At 40.0% G+C, this 17,455-nt stretch overlaps 1 protein-coding gene across 2 annotated transcripts in view; it reads right to left on the bottom strand.

Moving 5' to 3' along the window:
• The window catches only part of smarca2 (SWI/SNF related, matrix associated, actin dependent regulator of chromatin, subfamily a, member 2), a 54,898-nt gene that overhangs the window by 5,769 nt on the left and 31,674 nt on the right, over positions 1 to 17,455 (bottom strand). For both annotated transcript variants that reach the window (XM_040154994.1, XM_040154995.1), the window contains 8 exons: positions 15,967 to 16,194; positions 15,459 to 15,536; positions 14,060 to 14,278; positions 11,949 to 12,172; positions 5,945 to 6,050; positions 5,648 to 5,749; positions 3,748 to 3,874; positions 1,663 to 1,796 (listed from right to left, as the gene is read on the bottom strand). In XM_040154994.1, coding sequence (XP_040010928.1) covers positions 1,663 to 1,796; positions 3,748 to 3,874; positions 5,648 to 5,749; positions 5,945 to 6,050; positions 11,949 to 12,172; positions 14,060 to 14,278; positions 15,459 to 15,536; positions 15,967 to 16,194 — 1,218 coding nt within the window. The remainder of the gene's footprint in view (positions 1 to 1,662; positions 1,797 to 3,747; positions 3,875 to 5,647; positions 5,750 to 5,944; positions 6,051 to 11,948; positions 12,173 to 14,059; positions 14,279 to 15,458; positions 15,537 to 15,966; positions 16,195 to 17,455) is intronic.

Consider the following 17,455-nt stretch of genomic DNA (forward strand, 5'->3'; position numbering starts at 1 on the left):
GGTTTCACTTACACAACCAGAAGCAAAAGCAAAAGCAGCAGCAGGAGGAAGAGGAGGAGCAGGAGGAGCAGGAGGGGAAGGTATCTATTAGGTGTTAATTATATGAAGTCAGGTACATTAGTGGCGGTTGTCATGGCTTTAATTTCCCATTACTGGTTTCACTGAATGCTGTGTTGGGCTGTTTGTACGGGTACACTGAATAGGATAAACATTATAGAAGTTGGGGGATACGGTATTAAGTTTACAGGTTTTGCTCTGTGGCTCACTGACATTTACTCGAGCATACGATGAAACCCATCTGAAATGTAGAGAACCATGTTAGCATTAAATGTAGTGCAGACTGAATACTTAATCTAGTTTTATTACTGCCCAAATTATTATTTAATAATAATTATTATTTTTTATTACTGTAATATCTTTCGTCAGTATGTGACACTTGTACACAGCGCTGAGAGAATCTGTAACATCTTTTAAATCACATCTCAAAACGTTTTTAAACACGTCTTATCTGTTTTTTAATATTATTAATGCTTTAATTGTTTTTTTTTAAATCTTATATTATTGTTGAGTATTTAATCAATTTTATATTTGAACTATTTTCATTCAATGCAGCCCCGAAATATTTTAATCGTGGTTCAACAATGTAAAACACTTTCTAACTTTGTTATGAAAAGTTCTGTATAAATAAACTTACCATGATTATTATTATATTATTATTAGACTGGTTGACAGGAAATTAATCAACAATGTTGATAACTGATAAATAAATAAAGTCGTTTTTTTAGGCAAAAATACCAAGTATTTGCTAGTTTCAGCTTCTTAAATGTGATGATTTGCTGCTTTTCTGTTTTATTTCACAGAATTTTGTTGAGTTTTGGACGATTAGTCAGACGAAACAATTTGACACCATTACTTTAGGCTCTTGGAACTTGTGCTGGGCATTTTGTCACTCTTATAGAATAAACGATTAATTGATTATTCAAAAAAAAATAAAATAACAAAGATTCATTGACATGCACTGATGTAGGAGTTTTTGGGAGGCAGTTTTACTCGGTACATACAGTAGCCTTCAGAACGTGCAAAAAAAAAAAAACAGGGTCCCTGCGGTTCTCGCTGAAAAGAGTGGATTTTGGCAGGAAATACCTGGATCTCACTTCACATGCTTTAAACCTAAACCTGATTACTTATTGATGTGACACTGATGTCTTCAAACACCCCCTCAGACATTCAGTGGTGGCGAGCCCAGTCTTTCGCCTGCACCTGGCATCCCAGGTATTAAACAGCTGGAAGGAAACCAGCGCGACTCTTGAATCGTCCACCGTGCTTCAGAAAGTTTGCCAACATCACACAGTGCGTTATTTCCCCGTGCTCCGTGCCAAAACATGGGGGATGCGCTGCGACTATGAGCTTCCCTATGCTGTTGTAGCTAAATGTTATTAAAATGATTCGATAGTTGTAATTTATGTCAGTGTCACTTCCATATAAAGTCACGTCTCTCATTTGCCCATTCAGAATTTTATTCACATGATGAAGACCTGCTGAGTTTGAAAGTCAGTTTTGCCTGACAGTGACGTATTGGTGTTTTTCTGACTCAAGGATCATTGGATTATTGTTCAGATCTACCAATGACACGGTAAAATGCTGTAGAGTGGAACGACCTACATTATCATCCTGGTCCTCGTCGCTGTCGTCGTCGCTGACCACCGGCTTGGCCTTCCCTCGGCTTTGCCTCTTCTTGCCTTTGTCGTGGCTCCGCATCTCCTTACTCAGCTTGATCTTAACCCGCACTGACTTGGCTGAATGAAGCACAAGGGGAAAGCAGGCGTAACTGTGAGGTTCGACCAAACAGAGTGTTACGTAACTGGTTTCATCACTGGTTGCTCAGTCAGAAAACATAAATTACACTCATCTCGTCTAAGTGTCCGTCCACATCTGGGCACAGAAGAAATGTTGATTATATCTTGAATCATTGAATTATGTTTACTGTGTTGTAGATTCAATTTTAAATTGATAAAATTGCATTTTTGCCAATCAGTCTAAACTCAGTAACCCATCAAAACAAAAACAAAAAAATTAGAAGTTTTCTCAACTTTAAATCAAAAACTGAAATCTCTCACTTACAAAATATCCAGACCCTTAATTCAGTACTTTGTAGAAACTCCTTTGACAGCAATTACAACTTGGAGTCTTCTTGGGCAAGTCTCTACAAGCCTTGCACACCTGGATATGGGCGGTTTATCCCATTTTTCCTGGCAGATCCTCGGCAGAATTGTCGGACCCTTGCATACACATGCGTGTGCCTTTTCTAAACTACTCTATGTCGAATCAACTCAATTTGCCACAGGTGGACGCCACATCTCAAGGATAAATAAAGCAAAGAGGATGCACCTGACCACAGCATGGAGTGCCAAAGCAAACGGTCTCAATACTTTTTGTAAATGAGAGATTTCAGTTTTGATTTTTGATAAATTTGCAAAACCTTATAAAAACATGTTTTCACTTGTCATTATGAGTTACTGAGTGTAGATTTATGGGGAAAAATGGTAATTTTCCCCAGGTAAATTAAATCTATGACACAAAGTTTGCAAAGTGAAGAGGTCTAAATACTTTCCTGAAGCTACTGTATGAATCTATGTGGATTAGAGCTGAAACAATTAGTCAGTTGACTGATTATTCATACAATTTTGATAATCAGTAATTGTTTAAATTGTTTTTGTGTGTGTGTGTGTGTGTGTGTGTGTGTGTGTGTGTGTGTGTGTGTGTGTGTGTGTGTGTGTGTGGTGTTTTTATATCATTTTAAATTAATATTTGGGTTGTGGACTGTTGGCCAAAAAAAAAACCCACATAATGAAAACTTGACCTTTTAGCTTTGGAAAATGCTCCTTTTTCATTATTCTTATAACCAATTTTTAATCAACTACTTGTGAAGATAATCAGCAGAGTAAGTAAAATGAAAATAATTTGTTGCAGCCCTAATGTCAATTGAAAATAGCATGTTTTAATATTATTATTTTTGGTAAACAAAAAGATAAACTGGACACATTACGTGTTTGTGCTCAAAAATAAAACTTGTTTGCTTTTTTGTAATTTTTGATCCGCATGTATTTTTACTCAAAATATTTTACTGTTTTTTTGCAACGGATGGATAAGATACAGATAAAAGGCATTTTTAAAACTTACAAAAAGATCATGTTTCCATTTGAGATGACATTTGTGAATGATTTCAGGAATATAATAAACTCTTCTTAACTCAAAGTCTACTTTAAAGCTTTTTCTGGAGCTTTCAACCGCATCAGTCTTCATCCCAGACTTTCTGGAGCTTTCAGCCAGTTTTTTTTGGCTGCTGTGGGAGGCCAGTTGAAAGCTCCAAAAAAAAAAGCAAGAAGTGGACCTTTTCCTTCTTTCTTTCTTTCTTTTTTAAACAAATGTCTCAAAGGTCAAGAATGTATCGTGATGCCCAATTAAAATAAACCTTTTTTTTCCCCCCAAGTGCAGTTGTTGCAATTGTATTCTTCATTACTATCTTTAACATTATATTTTTCCTCTGTGTTAGAAAGCAGCAGTAGCCCAAATTGCTCCCAGTGGGACGGCGGCAACGTGAATCAACCAACCCGATCAGCATTCACTGGGTTTACAGTGTAGAATTTAAATGAGATGGCACAAGTGTGTGTGTGTGTGTGTGTGTGTGTGTGTGTGTGTGTGTGTTTTCGCATGCATGCCCTAGAAACAGTAACAGAAACATCTTACCCTCAGCCTCTGACTCATCCTCGTCGTCATCATCCTCGTCGCTTTCATCGTCACTCTCTTCGTCCTTTGCAATCTTCTGCCTGGCACTCTTGAAGACAGACTGAAGGACGATGGAGTCCTCATATATCTGCAGGAAAATAAAGAAAGGAGACCGGACAATATAAACAATTCTTCAAACAGCATGAACGACATGCTGTGTAATACTGGGAATGTGGGAGAGAAGAGCCTAACGAGCAAAAGAGGGATGAGGGCAAAGATAATAATAGAGAGATGAATATGAGTGGGAATAGTAAGACAGAAGATATTAAACATTAATGGACAGAGAGAGAATGGATGAAAAAAATGGTAGAGTAAAACTAGAGGATAAAGGGCTACAAATAGACTGTAAATAGTTAAACTGAGCTAACTAATCTGAAATAACCTGCTGCATTTTAACAAAAAAAAGAGAAGAAAAAAAGAACTGTGTGTGGGTGTCAGACCATGCGCAATGGATCATGGAACAAGCAAGTGGTACTTCAACAAATAATTATCTCTTTTTCTTTTTTTTAAACTGACCAGTTTATTGTTTTACTCTATAAAATGCCCCTAACACATTCCCAGAGCCCCGAGTTGATGCCTTCAGATGTGTTGATTCGTCCAACCAACAGTCTAAATCCCAAGTGGATTCAATTTACAATGATATGAAACTGAAGAAAAAAAAACAACACGTTTTCACATTAGAGAAGGTGGAGCTAGAAAATGTTTGGAGTTTCTCTATAACATTCGTTTCAATGAAGGGATACGCCTTGAAGGGATAAGTCTGCACTTGGGGCCTCCCCTTTTTATATATGGCCGAGGCACTACACTTTCCTACTCGGAGAACCAAGTTTATGCAAATAACTATACTAAATAATAATGGAGACTTACTGTAAGTATTGCTGGACAAGCTTATAGACGACTGACCACTTATCCACCTACACTGTGGATGACGCAAGTCTGCCGAGGAGCCCGCGCCCAGGACAGCACGAAGCAGGCTTGAAGACGTCAAACCAATAAAATGCTGCAGTGATAAAGACCCCAGGGACAAGCAGTTTGCAGTAATCCTGGCAGAAACTTCAGAACTGAAGTAGGCAAATGTGACAGTGTCCAACGACCAGTGAGGTCTTTGTTTGGTAATGGGCTTTCCCCTTTGTGGCTTGGCCCACGATACAAACAATTGGCTCCTTATTCTGAAGGCCCTGTGCAAACTTTTTAGGCACTAACGGTAAAGTGAGGATACTTTCAAAAATAATGCCTTGACTAGCTTTTATTTATTAGTTAACTTCATACAAAGAGCAGTGAAGAGAAAAAAACCTAAATCATATCAAGATGTGCTGTGTCAACCCTTTGCATTTAAATCAACAACAATTCTCCTCCGTACGCTTACGGACAGTTTTTCAAATTACTGGGCAGGTAGATTGTTCCAACGTTCTTCTGTGGATTTAGGCTGTCTCAGTGTCCCCTGTCTCTTCATGTAAGTCCCAGACTGACTGAACAGGGTGCAACACATGCAACCTTATCCCTCCGCATAACTGAACGGTGGAGAGTGAAACGGCTGCAAGGTACTACTACTGAGCATATGTTAACCACCATGGGAACAAAAGCAGGATAAGGCCTCAAGGTGACATCAACATCATGCTACTCAGAGAACCAGGGTTACACCTAAAGTAACCTTTAGTTTTACTTGATTACTCAAATCATCAAAATTGTCGAGTGAGCTTTCTGTCCATTGATTAAGTAGTTAAGTGTTTCTCCACGACGTGAGAGTAAAAAACCGTCAGAGCTCTGGCTCTCCATCACACATGGTTAAACACCACACGAAAAACCAAAGATTAATTAGACAAAATAAATGAGAAAAGGTGCAATTCGCTGGGCTTCCGACCTGGGATCCCTCCAGGTTGAAGGTCTGGGCGTTGTGACAGAGCAGCATCACATCCTTCTCCAGGTCTCCCACATTCCTGTATTTATGATTTCTCACACGTTCCTGTTGACAGAAAAAAACCAGCATGGAAGAACAGCTTGATTCACACTCATCCCTGCACGGCCAAATAAATAAAATATTTAATCTATTATAACTACTGTATAAAATAGCATTTACAATATCATTGGACTGTCAGACGCATATTTCTGTTCCCATTGATCATTTCTGTTAAATGCTGGGTTATCATATTTATCATACCTTGATCTTTTTAAAGTCCACAGGTTTTCTGATCAGCTCATAATATTCAGGAAGCTCCTTTCTGGATGGTAGTTGGACAAAGACCTCGCTTAGTTGTCTTCCTGACCTGGAAATGAACATAAAGTAATTGAGCATAATAATTAGATTCGTACTCTACCGCATCAACTTGCAGATCGTAACTTGAAAGCATAATCCTTAAAGGATAAGGCTGGTGATTTTCTATATTTTTCTCATTTTCAGCAAGTCCCACGAAAAGACCAAAACCAGCAATGAATATATCCTACTAACAAGGATTGTGTGTATCAAAAGCCTGATTTAGCTTATTCGTCTTTTCTGTAGAGCTCCATTGTCATCCAAAAACTATTAAGAGCGCATCAGTGAGCCCCACTGTCTCACTGGGTGACATGTTCCTTTATTACGAAAAGTATGGGAATTGTACTTTATTTAGAAACAGCTCATCAGACTAATAGCAGTGATCAGGTTCGGGAACCAGACTCCAGAGAAGAGCAGTTCCTGCAGTGACTGCAAACATAGCTGTCAAGTGAGATGGTGAGTCTTAATTGTAAACCTGCAGTCTGCCTCTTCAGTTATCATCAGTTAGCAGGAACAATTAAAACTTTGTGATTACCCAAACACTGAAAGTAATGCAAAAGAAATGTTTGTTATTGATAATAATAAATTGTGAGTTGTGTTTTCTGTGACTTGAAGTCCCAAACCTTTCCTGGGTGTAACTGCAAATTGGCCTCTTGAAGTGTGCTATGTTACAATATCTGTTTTTATAAATAAAAATGATTCATCACAATTAATTAAAGAAGTGTTTGTGCTTGAGGCCGAGTTGGCTGTTTAGGAGTTACTGAAGTTCACTACAAGCGACTGAGTACAAAGGAAGGTTGGCCATGTGGCAACTAGAATGATAATTCAGAAACCACAAAGCTTTTCTGCGAATAGGATGTTGAATAGGATTCACGAGAATAGAGCTGTGTGAGTTGTTGTGGCTCCATCTATTCATTTTCCAGAGCCGCGTGTGTATAGACTCCATACTCTGAATACTTAAAGGAAACTGCCAGCAATAAGTTGAGGATTGCTTCAAATCAAAGAAGCAGAGATAATTTCACACCTTTTCCCTCCATATTTCACCAGTGAGATTATACTGATAAACTAAATATGTTAAGTGCTCTTTCCCTTTCGAAGGTTCCTCTGAGGCAGAACGACACACCGAGCTGCAACAACAAGCCCACGTTAACGAGAGAGCAAAAATTTGACGGGGTCTGTCTCTTACTGCAATATCTTTCCACAACTGATTTCCCCAGAGTTTGGGAAAATATCAAAGGAGACAAGTAAGTGAGAAATGAGCATTCAAGTTATTTTAACATCAACCCTGTAAACACACATGATCTTGATTGCTCATGTCAGTAAGACTATTTCATGCTCATCTGCTTTGCTTCCTCCCACAAAAGGTTTTTCTGTGCCAACGCCAAGGTCTCTTCAACGCTGATCCATCCGCCTCAAATTATTAATGCTTGATTACTTTCTAAGGGGTTAAAATCTGCCAAGACCTGTCACTGTTGTGTTTTTAGTCTTTATTAGTATAAACTCTAATGTTTCTTGAGTAGATTTAAACTGATCTGTCCGGCCACATGGAGATCATTTAAGGATCCACTTGATGCTTCTTTGGCTGACTGTTAGGACCCCCCACCGATTAATAAGCAAGCCAGAGGCCAGATACTGTAAGCACGCCTCTGGCCTGAAAGAGAACAGTTCAGATCCTGGACTAGCTGGGAAAAGCTGTGCAAGAAAAGTGAATGAGCCATTTGTTTCCCCACACTGGAAACACACTAGTGTGACCTTAAATCTGCAGTGATTCGTGACCACTAGAAGTAGAGTTCCAGTGTGTCAGATAATAAGAGTTTAAAGTAGAGTTTAGCAGTGGCTTCTCTACAGATCTCTTAATGGCTTAGGGACCAAAGTACATCTCCACTAGACTTTTACCATGTGAACCCTCTGGGCCTCTCAGGTCATCAGGTAGAGGGCTGCTAATTGTTCCCAGAGTGCAAACCAAACACGGAGAAGCAGAGTTTAGCTACTGTGCACCTTTAATCCAGGTTTTAAACTTTTATACTCTGTGTTGCTTTTGACTGAATATTAAATACTCATCCTGAACCATCTTACCCTCCTTTCTTGTATATATGTGTCTGTTCTTAAATTTTTAATTTCCTTTAAAAGGTTCATACTCTTAATTGGCATTTTAATGTTTTTATGCTATTGCTGTTTTTATTGTATGCTGTTCTTTCTTTTTTTTTTTATAAATGTTTTTAATGCCTCATGTAAAGCACTCTGAAGTGCTCTTGTGAATGAAATGTGCTATACAAATAAACCTGGTCTTGCCCTCAAATGCTCAGATTACAAAACAGCTTGCAAAAGTTCTAATACCATTATACATATTTTTTCGGCATTTTGCGTATATTTAACAGTCGACAGTGTAAAGAGAGACAGGAAACAAGGGGAAAGAGAGGGGTGCGACGTGCAACAAAGGTCCCCCGGTAGGGAATCGAACTGTGGACATCGCGGTTTAATCAGCAGACCACCAGACGCCCCTGACAAAAAGGTCTACTTTTAATATAAAAGTTGCACTATGAGGCTGCCTACACATAATCACTCTGCACTGACTTGAGCCAATTCTTTAGCCACAGTAGCACCTTGACTCTAGGGATGGAAATGTAGTTTGGTCCATCGGCCATCGAATGCGGTGACAAACTCATTATTTATCAGCAAAAGACCAACCTAAATAAGCTTTTTTTTTTTTTTACTTTAATACTAAACAAATATTCCATCTAGAACACACAGGAAATCACTCAACCGAGTCCCTGCGACGCATGAAAACAGAAAACATTTCTACATATAAAATGACAACACAATATTAACCGCACGGCTCTTTGTTTACCAGATCTTTAAAGAGCAGATACAAATACTAAATTCAAATACATCTTTTCCTGGGTTTTATGTCAGGATGCACCAAAAATGTGGTGGTTTTTGTACTGGAAAAAGATGCAGAATATCATAGTCATAGTCAACTTTAAAAAATTAAACTGAAAAATAAACCCTGCGCAGACACTATCACCTAAACGTTGAAACTGCATCAGCAGAGAAGCTCAGCCTGATTTAAAGGATGCTGATCTCAGATGACTTGGATACTGTACAATCGCCCCACTGCTCGACTCTGAGCTCTGAACGTACTGTGAGCTTAGATCCACTGTGTAAACTGTGCTGAAACCACAAAGGTGGGTGGTATGTTCGAAATAAGTTTTTGCATCTCAACCGGGACCTCTGGGAAACAGACCCTATTGTTGACTTAAGCGAAAGACACTGGAATTAACGGAAATGTGATCTCGCAGGCTTTGAAATAGAGGGGTTTCTACTGACAGGGACTGTGATAGCAAGACGGCAAAACAACCGCTGATTTCAAAACAATCCGTGTTCGACACGCTACATTGGAAATCACAGTGATCTCTGTTGCCATTTTTATTAGAGATCTCATCACAGTTACACCTTAATCTGGTTTATGGAGGACGTGGAGCCACGACTGCTGCCAGGCTCCACTGAACAGGTAAGAGTTTATTCAATTCCAGGAAGCTCCAAATCAATTTAAAGTTGCACTCACATTTGCTTATTGCATTTTAGAGGTGTAGTTTGTTTTATGAGGAAACAGCATTGCAACCTGAGGTGGAAATTCCGAAAATCTCCCAGTCTAGTTAAGTGAGAGGAGAGCCAGAGCGATGACTGAGATGCTCTGGTAAGAGCAACCATCAACTAGGAGGGGAAAGAATTTGACATCTGGAAAGGCAGGAAGCAGTTTCCTGGAAAAGCTCCGAAATAGTACTCAGCCAGTGCATATCTGAGTAATGGGAAAACAAATGCACATGTTTCACCATGCACAGGTGTACATGACAGAGACACGAGACACACATAGTTGCAAGAGAGAAAAAAAACAAAAAACTCAGACACAACAAAACAGAACACACACACACACACACACACACACACATACAAATACACTTTCAGGACTGCTGGACTGAAAGAATACAAGGATGTTTATCTCACTGTACTGTTCCTAAGACATGACTTCATGTCTTTTTTTTTTTTTTCTCATGACCAGGTAGAAATATGTACTTTCCATTAGTCTCATGAACAGAGAACTGAGAAGTACATTTTTAGAGAAGTATCATAACAAGGACAGAACGGCAGATTCGTACCTCTTTGATCCACTATAGATGAATTTGGGTAGTAGGCGAAAGCACGCAAGCCGCCATTACTGTGTTAGCACCTCACTTGTAAACCCGTGTATAAGACTGTGATGTATGAAAGGATTCCACATTTTAAGCGCCTTTGCATCAAATACCATTAAGATTAAGTTTATTATCTACAGAGCTTTACAGTTAACAGAGAGCTTCAAACCAGTGATACTGTAAAAGTGGAACTTCGGCCGGAGAGTGCAGTACCAAGCTAGCACGAGATTAGCAGGACCATACGGGCAGATTGCTCCTTTGTGAGCATGCTGCTCAGAAGTTAAACATGAGGATTTAATGGAGATTTGTGAAAGTAAAATTGATTTCATGGAGCAGAAACTTGTGGCTTTTACTTTCCTTTTTTTCTCTCAACGTCTCAGTTTGTTGTTGATAACAGACGAAGCGAAGAGAAGACGTCTCCCTGGTAAAACTGGACTAAACTTCTGAACGTCAAGTGGGACTTACTCCTCATCTAAACTGGCCACGTAGTGAGAGAAGCATGTCAGCAGCACAACAGTAATATTTACAGTCCTCCATCAGTTTCTGCACAAGATGTGTTCAGCCACAGAATCATTTTGACCACCGTTACAGCCCAGCGATCAACGCTGTTTGAGGCTGCAGTTACGTGTCAAGCATGAGGCATTATGCTGAGGGTGTAGACAGCCCCGCTGTTTCATATTGAAATGTATCTGTTCAGTCAGATGGACAACTGGAGCATCCTGTTTGGGCAAAGAGCCAAGGGTCCGGCAGAATACTGTATTTCTGAAAACAAATTTGGTTTTATCGAGGGCTGTCAAATACTGTGACACTGTGTGAAAATGTCAGCACACTCACTGCGACCAGCGATTTGTCCTTCCACACCAGATTTGTGGATGTTAATTTAACGTGAGGAAGATGACGCCAGAAATAAACTTGGCTGCCGGTTCAGTAGGTACACATGCCTAAAACTAATGCAGTCTAATGCAACAAGTAGCGGTAAATCCTACTTTCATACACACTGATGAGCCACAACATTTCATCCAGTTACCGGTTTTAGAGTCTCCAAAAGTAGAATGGGAGGCTGGGCCTTCAGTTATCAGGCCCCACTACTGTGGAACCACCTTCCAGGTTGGGCCCAGGAGGCAGACCCCCTTCTCCATGTTCAAGAGTGGGCTTAAAATCTTCCTTTTTGAAAAAGCTTACAGTTAGGGCTGGCTCAGGCTTGCCTTGACCCATCCACTATACATGCTGCTATGGGCCTCAACTGCCGGGGGACTTCCCATGATGCACCAGCCTCCTCTCTCCATCTCTCCCTCTCCATCTGTATGCATTCATATCCCATTAATGCATTTTACTAACTTGGCTTCTTCAAGGTCACTGGGATCTCACAAAAACCAATTCATTCTCAAGAATGGGGATGAGATCAACACAGCTGCACAGGTTGTTTTAGGTCGACTAACACAAATAACAATTTCTGAATTAAATTAAATCTGCAAATTTCTTCAATTTCCCATAAAGCGATGTTGCTCCTGGCAACCTATGATGCAACTTCTGTGTCAACTAAAAGTTACGTTGGCAAGACAGAGATGTTGTTTGCCGCTCACTGGCAAAGGCAAAAGAAAAAAGAAAAAAAATCCCTTTGAAAACAGAAAATGGCAAACATACTCATTTCAGACGGAATAATGCAGTGACATAGAATGGCCAATGAGTCTGATTTAACTCGTGGAAATAAATCTCCTTACCCATCTCTGTAGTTGATCACTGTATCGATGATGGTGTTCATTTGCTTGGTGAGTCTTGGGGGGTTGGGGGAGAGTTTCTCCGCCGGTGGACGTCCACGTCGCTTCTTGGCCTTGCTGCCTCCGTCGTCTCGGCTCGACGAGTCCTTGTCCTGACGTCTCTTGCGTTTGCGCTTTTTCAGCCGGATCTCCTCCTCCATCTCCTCCAGGTTTCCATCCTCAATGGCCTGAAGTTGAAAGGAGCCAGACCGGAGACATGGTTAAAAAGGATCAAGTGAAAACCTCTATTAAATTCATGGGACCTTGCAAAATCCTACAGCTCTACTTCAAATACTCTTTTAGTTATGAATTTTTGAAGTTTGGCCCTTGGAGCTTAATTTCCTCATATTTGCGATTCTTTCTTCTGTATTCTAAGCCACAAAAATCACTTATTTTTCACTGGACTGGGTTGAAATTTGCACTGAACATCCAAGAAACCCTGAGGATAATTTGCAACATGTATTTATGTAAATAAGTGTTGCTGAATGCTTTACAGTGATCAAATTACTAAAAAAGGAATAATTTTTTTTACGTAAATGAAAAGTCTTTTGTTTTCAAAAATGTATATCTCCACTAGTTTTCACTTTCCTGCAAACAAATTTTGATTCTGTGTGGTGTTAATACAGTCCTATCACGACTAGAAGTTATTTGGTCCTGTATAAAAGAAAGAATGCCACAGATCTTGCTAAATATAGCATCAGAGCTGAAAAACACACTTTTTTTTTTAAAGATATTTTGACTGCAGGTCTGGGCTAATCCCACGTGAAACAGGTTTAGGCGGATTATTGGAAAATGGATTGCTGCAGATGTTCGTGTATACTCGTCGTATTCAGTCATGTGTGTATCTTCATCAGTTTCTCTTCCAGCAGTGAATCCTGAGTCCTTTATCAAACATGGGGCACACCACTTCTGTCCAGGCTTGACAGACCTTCCTGTGCATGTTGTAAGCTCCCTTGCTTTCTCTGTATCTATGATCCACGGTGAGTGTCTCCGTTTGCTGTTGGGAAGCGACTTGAAGGGATCACAACACTGTGAAGCAAGCTATATTTCACCAAGAAGTACTTTTGGTGATGCCAATAAACTGTGGCATCATCTGTCAAGTCAGAACATCCTCTTCTCAACTTCGGTGGTTCCCTGTCTGTCCCCAACTCAGCCAAGCTTGAAAGATCAACTTTTCCATTTAGCGCAAGCTGTCTTGAGACGGTCGTTTTCTTCTTCTTGGCTTTTTCCAATAGAGCAGGTCTCCATGAGCTCACTATCACATCAAACTGCTAAATGATGACATGAATTAGGATTGCACTCTTTTATAAACTTATGGGCGTGTTGCAAATTTCTGAACCCAATGAAAAACAGGCTCAGTGGGTATCATGCAGTGATAGAAAACCTTGAAGTAATGATTTTGAACAAATCAGAATGATCAGAAAACAGGCAGCCTACAAGTTTCTACATTTTTAATTAGAGTCTCTCTGAACCACAGCTAACACTTCCAACATACTGACAGCTCGGCCTCCAAGTTTCTTTGTTCTATTCTTGTTTCCCCTGAAACACCTGAGTCACAGTCAATAAAATGGATCTGCAAGGCCTGAGATGTCTCTCCAGGACAATGTGTCACTGTATATTTGATGTGGGTGACTGGGTCCCATTTGTATCATGTGAAAAAAAAAAAAAAAAAAATTTGGCATCCTATTGTGGTTAAGACTTGTTTTGCTAACACTAGATAATAATTTGCTTGGTCCAAAAAAATATGTAGTTGTTTAACACCTTAAATAGTCCCATAGTTTACATTCATCTTCTTCAAGTACAAAAAAAAAAACATTCTTCTGTCGATGAGGTGCTGCCGTAGCAGGACCTCATGTTTAACTGGGCATGTGTAGAAATACGTACGGATGTCTTTTTGTAGTTGCCTCTCACCTTAATTTGTACCATCAACGCATTTTCCAAAGTAGTACTATCACTATATAAACTTTTTACTACATTATTATAATGGCAAAAGATAAATTGATATATATATATATTGCACTTTTATTTCTGAGAAAAAGGTTCAGAGATTGGTACAACGTATGCTCAGACTTTACCCGTAGCCACTGTTTTTCAGTCAGTGTGTCACTGTAGTCCACATCCCGACGACAGCGTGATCCTCGGCCGAACATCTTCTCCTCCTCCTCTTCATACGTGAGCCGCTCCACCTCAGCATCATCTTTGATGATCCAGGAGGGCAGCTCGTCCTCCTCCATTAGACGAGGCTTACGCTTCGGGTTTCTTGCGTCCTCCCGGCGTCGGTCCATGTCCATGCGCTAGAGGAGAAAAGCAGGAAAATCACAGCAGCTCAAGCACCACATGACACAATTCTTGGTTCTTTTATGTTATACCACACAAATGGAACCCATAAGCTGGATTTGTACTTGAATCAAGGGCTTAACAGCAGTTCTACCTTAGATACCTATGGCGTAGGTTTTGATTTACATATCAGCATCGGATTTCTCCTGTTGGTATCACCACCGCATCACTGGATGGATCTATCGTACATAATCAGGCCATATTGTGCTTTAATTATATTCCCTGCAGTGACTGTGTTTACATTCTTTCATTGAGCTTGTGATTTAACGTGACAGGCCATGAGACTAAGTCACCTTGTCTCATTACTGAATAGGAGACTACTGCCATGCAATCGACATGTTTATGTCCATTCATTCAGGGTGAACTGGAATCGCGGTGAGCATAGGGTTTGCAGTGGAGACGGTTTTGTTACATGTGTGCAACTAAAAAAGTGTGTAACTACGGATCCGAACTAACGAATCGCAGTTTCCGGAGCTTCAGTGGCCACAACGTGTAGTTATTTTAGAGCATGTGCATACAACCTCTTAATGCAGAACTATAAATTCAACCTTACATTGAGTAATATTAAAGCTCTTTTAAAAGTTTAGTCATGGGGCTAGCCATTAAGAGCTGGCTGAAACATGGAAGACGGGGCAACACCACCAGGAACCAGTGAAGCTTCAGGTTGTGTAGTGCCAGGTTTATGAACACACAAAAGACACAACATTAAACTTCCGCTGCGTGTTGTTCACAAACTAGTAGTTGAGCCAAGTGACAGAACAACTGTACAGGATATTGCAAAGACAGATCAGACAGACATGGTTATGGACTGTAAAACTGTCAAGTGGTGTACTGTGAAAGACATGGTGACTGTGAGTCCTGTCTCCACGTCAGTCTTTCACTATGCAAGAACAAACATCTGGCAGGGGACAGTTGTTGCGAAGCGTGAAAGTGCCTGAACAAATGGTGAATTCTAACCAGAATAATGGTCCTGACATGATGGACAACCTACAATTACTTTGGGGTAGATAGAAAAAAGAACCAGCTGTCAGCGACTCCTCTTTTGGCAAAATAATATTTTAAGACTGGCCATTTCACAGTTTTACTGTGCAATTTAAAAAATCAGCTAGATCCCACAAAAATGTGGACTTTTCTTACCATAAAGAGCTCAAATTCATCTTCATTGCGGGCTATCATCTGGTTAAGGGTTTCATCATCAGGTACCTCATCTTCCTCCTAATATAACAAGAGGAGAAAAACATGAAAAGACTGTCTCCTGGAAACAGTTAAAATACAATACAATCTTTTAACTATTGCAGCAAAACAGAAGCTTCTCATGCTCAGTTCGAAACAAATCTGTCAAGTGTACAGATTAGATTAAATACCAATTAAATTGCTGAAACTGCATTACAAACCCATGTAATATTACAAGTGAAAGATGGTTAACTCGCTGATCATACCAACTGAGCTGTCTCTGGGCCGGAGGTAATTCAATCAAAACCAGCATGCATAATTTAACTAGAGGGACAAAAATCTATTTGAAGCCTCCTACTTTCATTATATAAAGATGCCTGCTCATGCACGAACACCTCATCCCGCTCTCGAGATGCTTATACTTCTAATATAATAAATGTCCAAAAACAGAACTTACAAACTCAGAATTTACCTCATTCTGCTCCTCGTGCTCTAAAATGGCCTGTAGGAAGGCACGGCGCTCGTGGCTCGAGGACTTCTGGTCAAACATGCCTGCCTGGATGACCTTCTGATCCACGTTCAATTTGTATTTGGCAGCTGCCAAGATTTTCTCCTCCACACTGTTGACGGTGCAGAGACGAAGCACACGCACTTCATTCTGCTGACCAATGCGGTGAGCCCGGTCCTGAGCCTGAAGGTCCTGGATTTAGCAGATGAAAGAGAAATATGAGACCATTTCAGACTGCCTCAATATTAAACAGCCAATATGTCCTTTTACCAATACGCAAAGTAAGTAAGTACCTATACTCCTCTTAAACATAGCACATCTGGCCACCTATGCTTTCTCTGAATTACATGAAATGAAATCAAACGTAAAGTCCTGTATCATTCACACTCCTGTTTGCCTGTTAAAGCCCTGACCCACTAAACCAAAAATCAAAGAAAGACTGATCAAAGCTACTGCGTCAGCACAACTTCTGTTACAAGTTGTACTTAAAAACATGCACGTACGTTCCGCTTGAGAGGAACTATCTGCTCAAGTCAAAAGTCTGTGTCCTAATCCAAAAAACATCACAGAAAGACAAACACAACTAACCACTTTTCTTCTGCTGTGAATCTGTCCAGTCATATGGAGAAGATATTGGACAAGGACACTTTAAAATATAGCTTTACTTTTCTTTGCTTTGCATTACATAGGTGTGATTACGCTGTTTTCTTTTGTTTGGAGAAACCATGCAAAATGATTCGCTAGATTTAAGAGCCAGTCTGACAGCGTTACCTCTGCCAGTTCAACATGTCCAGTTTATCTTAACGGCCATTAATAAAGGCTGACTAGAGCCAATGGCGCTGAACACATCGCAGAAACTAAAGGCTGGCCACACTTTCAGCAGGGACCCAGCAGCACCTCATGTAATGGCCTCTGAGCTGTTCCTGTCATCTTGATACAAGGTACTTCATACCTGACTTCTTCATTTTACTGAAACCTGGATTGAATGTAAAAACGAGACAATGAATTGCAGTCAAACTCTAAAGCAGATATTCACTGAGCCTGTCAGAAGTTACTGTCAGGAGCCCAAAATGTTGCATCACTGCACTTTTTTCAGTTTATTATAAATGAGCTCAGCCACAGTTAATCTGATTTGCATAATTTATATCCGGAATGCAATGGAAGACAAAACAAAAGTGTTTTCTGTTGCTGATGTTGAAATATGAGTTGAAGGGGACTGCAGGCATGAATTCATCCTGCCAGAGAAAGACAAGTTAAAAAGCTTGATGTGTTCGGCTCAACAAAAAGATCATTGATTGAATAATGCATTATGATAAGTGTGTGTGTGTGTGTGTGTGTGTGTGTGTGAGTGTGTTGGGGGGGGGGACTTTTTACTCTTTGACTAACTTATTTCTGTAAAAATGATATAACATAAAAGCACCCCACTTAATAAATATCACTGCCTGCTTCAATC

Source organism: Xiphias gladius, chromosome 19, assembly GCF_016859285.1.
Source record: "Xiphias gladius isolate SHS-SW01 ecotype Sanya breed wild chromosome 19, ASM1685928v1, whole genome shotgun sequence".
Taxonomy (NCBI): domain Eukaryota; kingdom Metazoa; phylum Chordata; class Actinopteri; order Istiophoriformes; family Xiphiidae; genus Xiphias; species Xiphias gladius.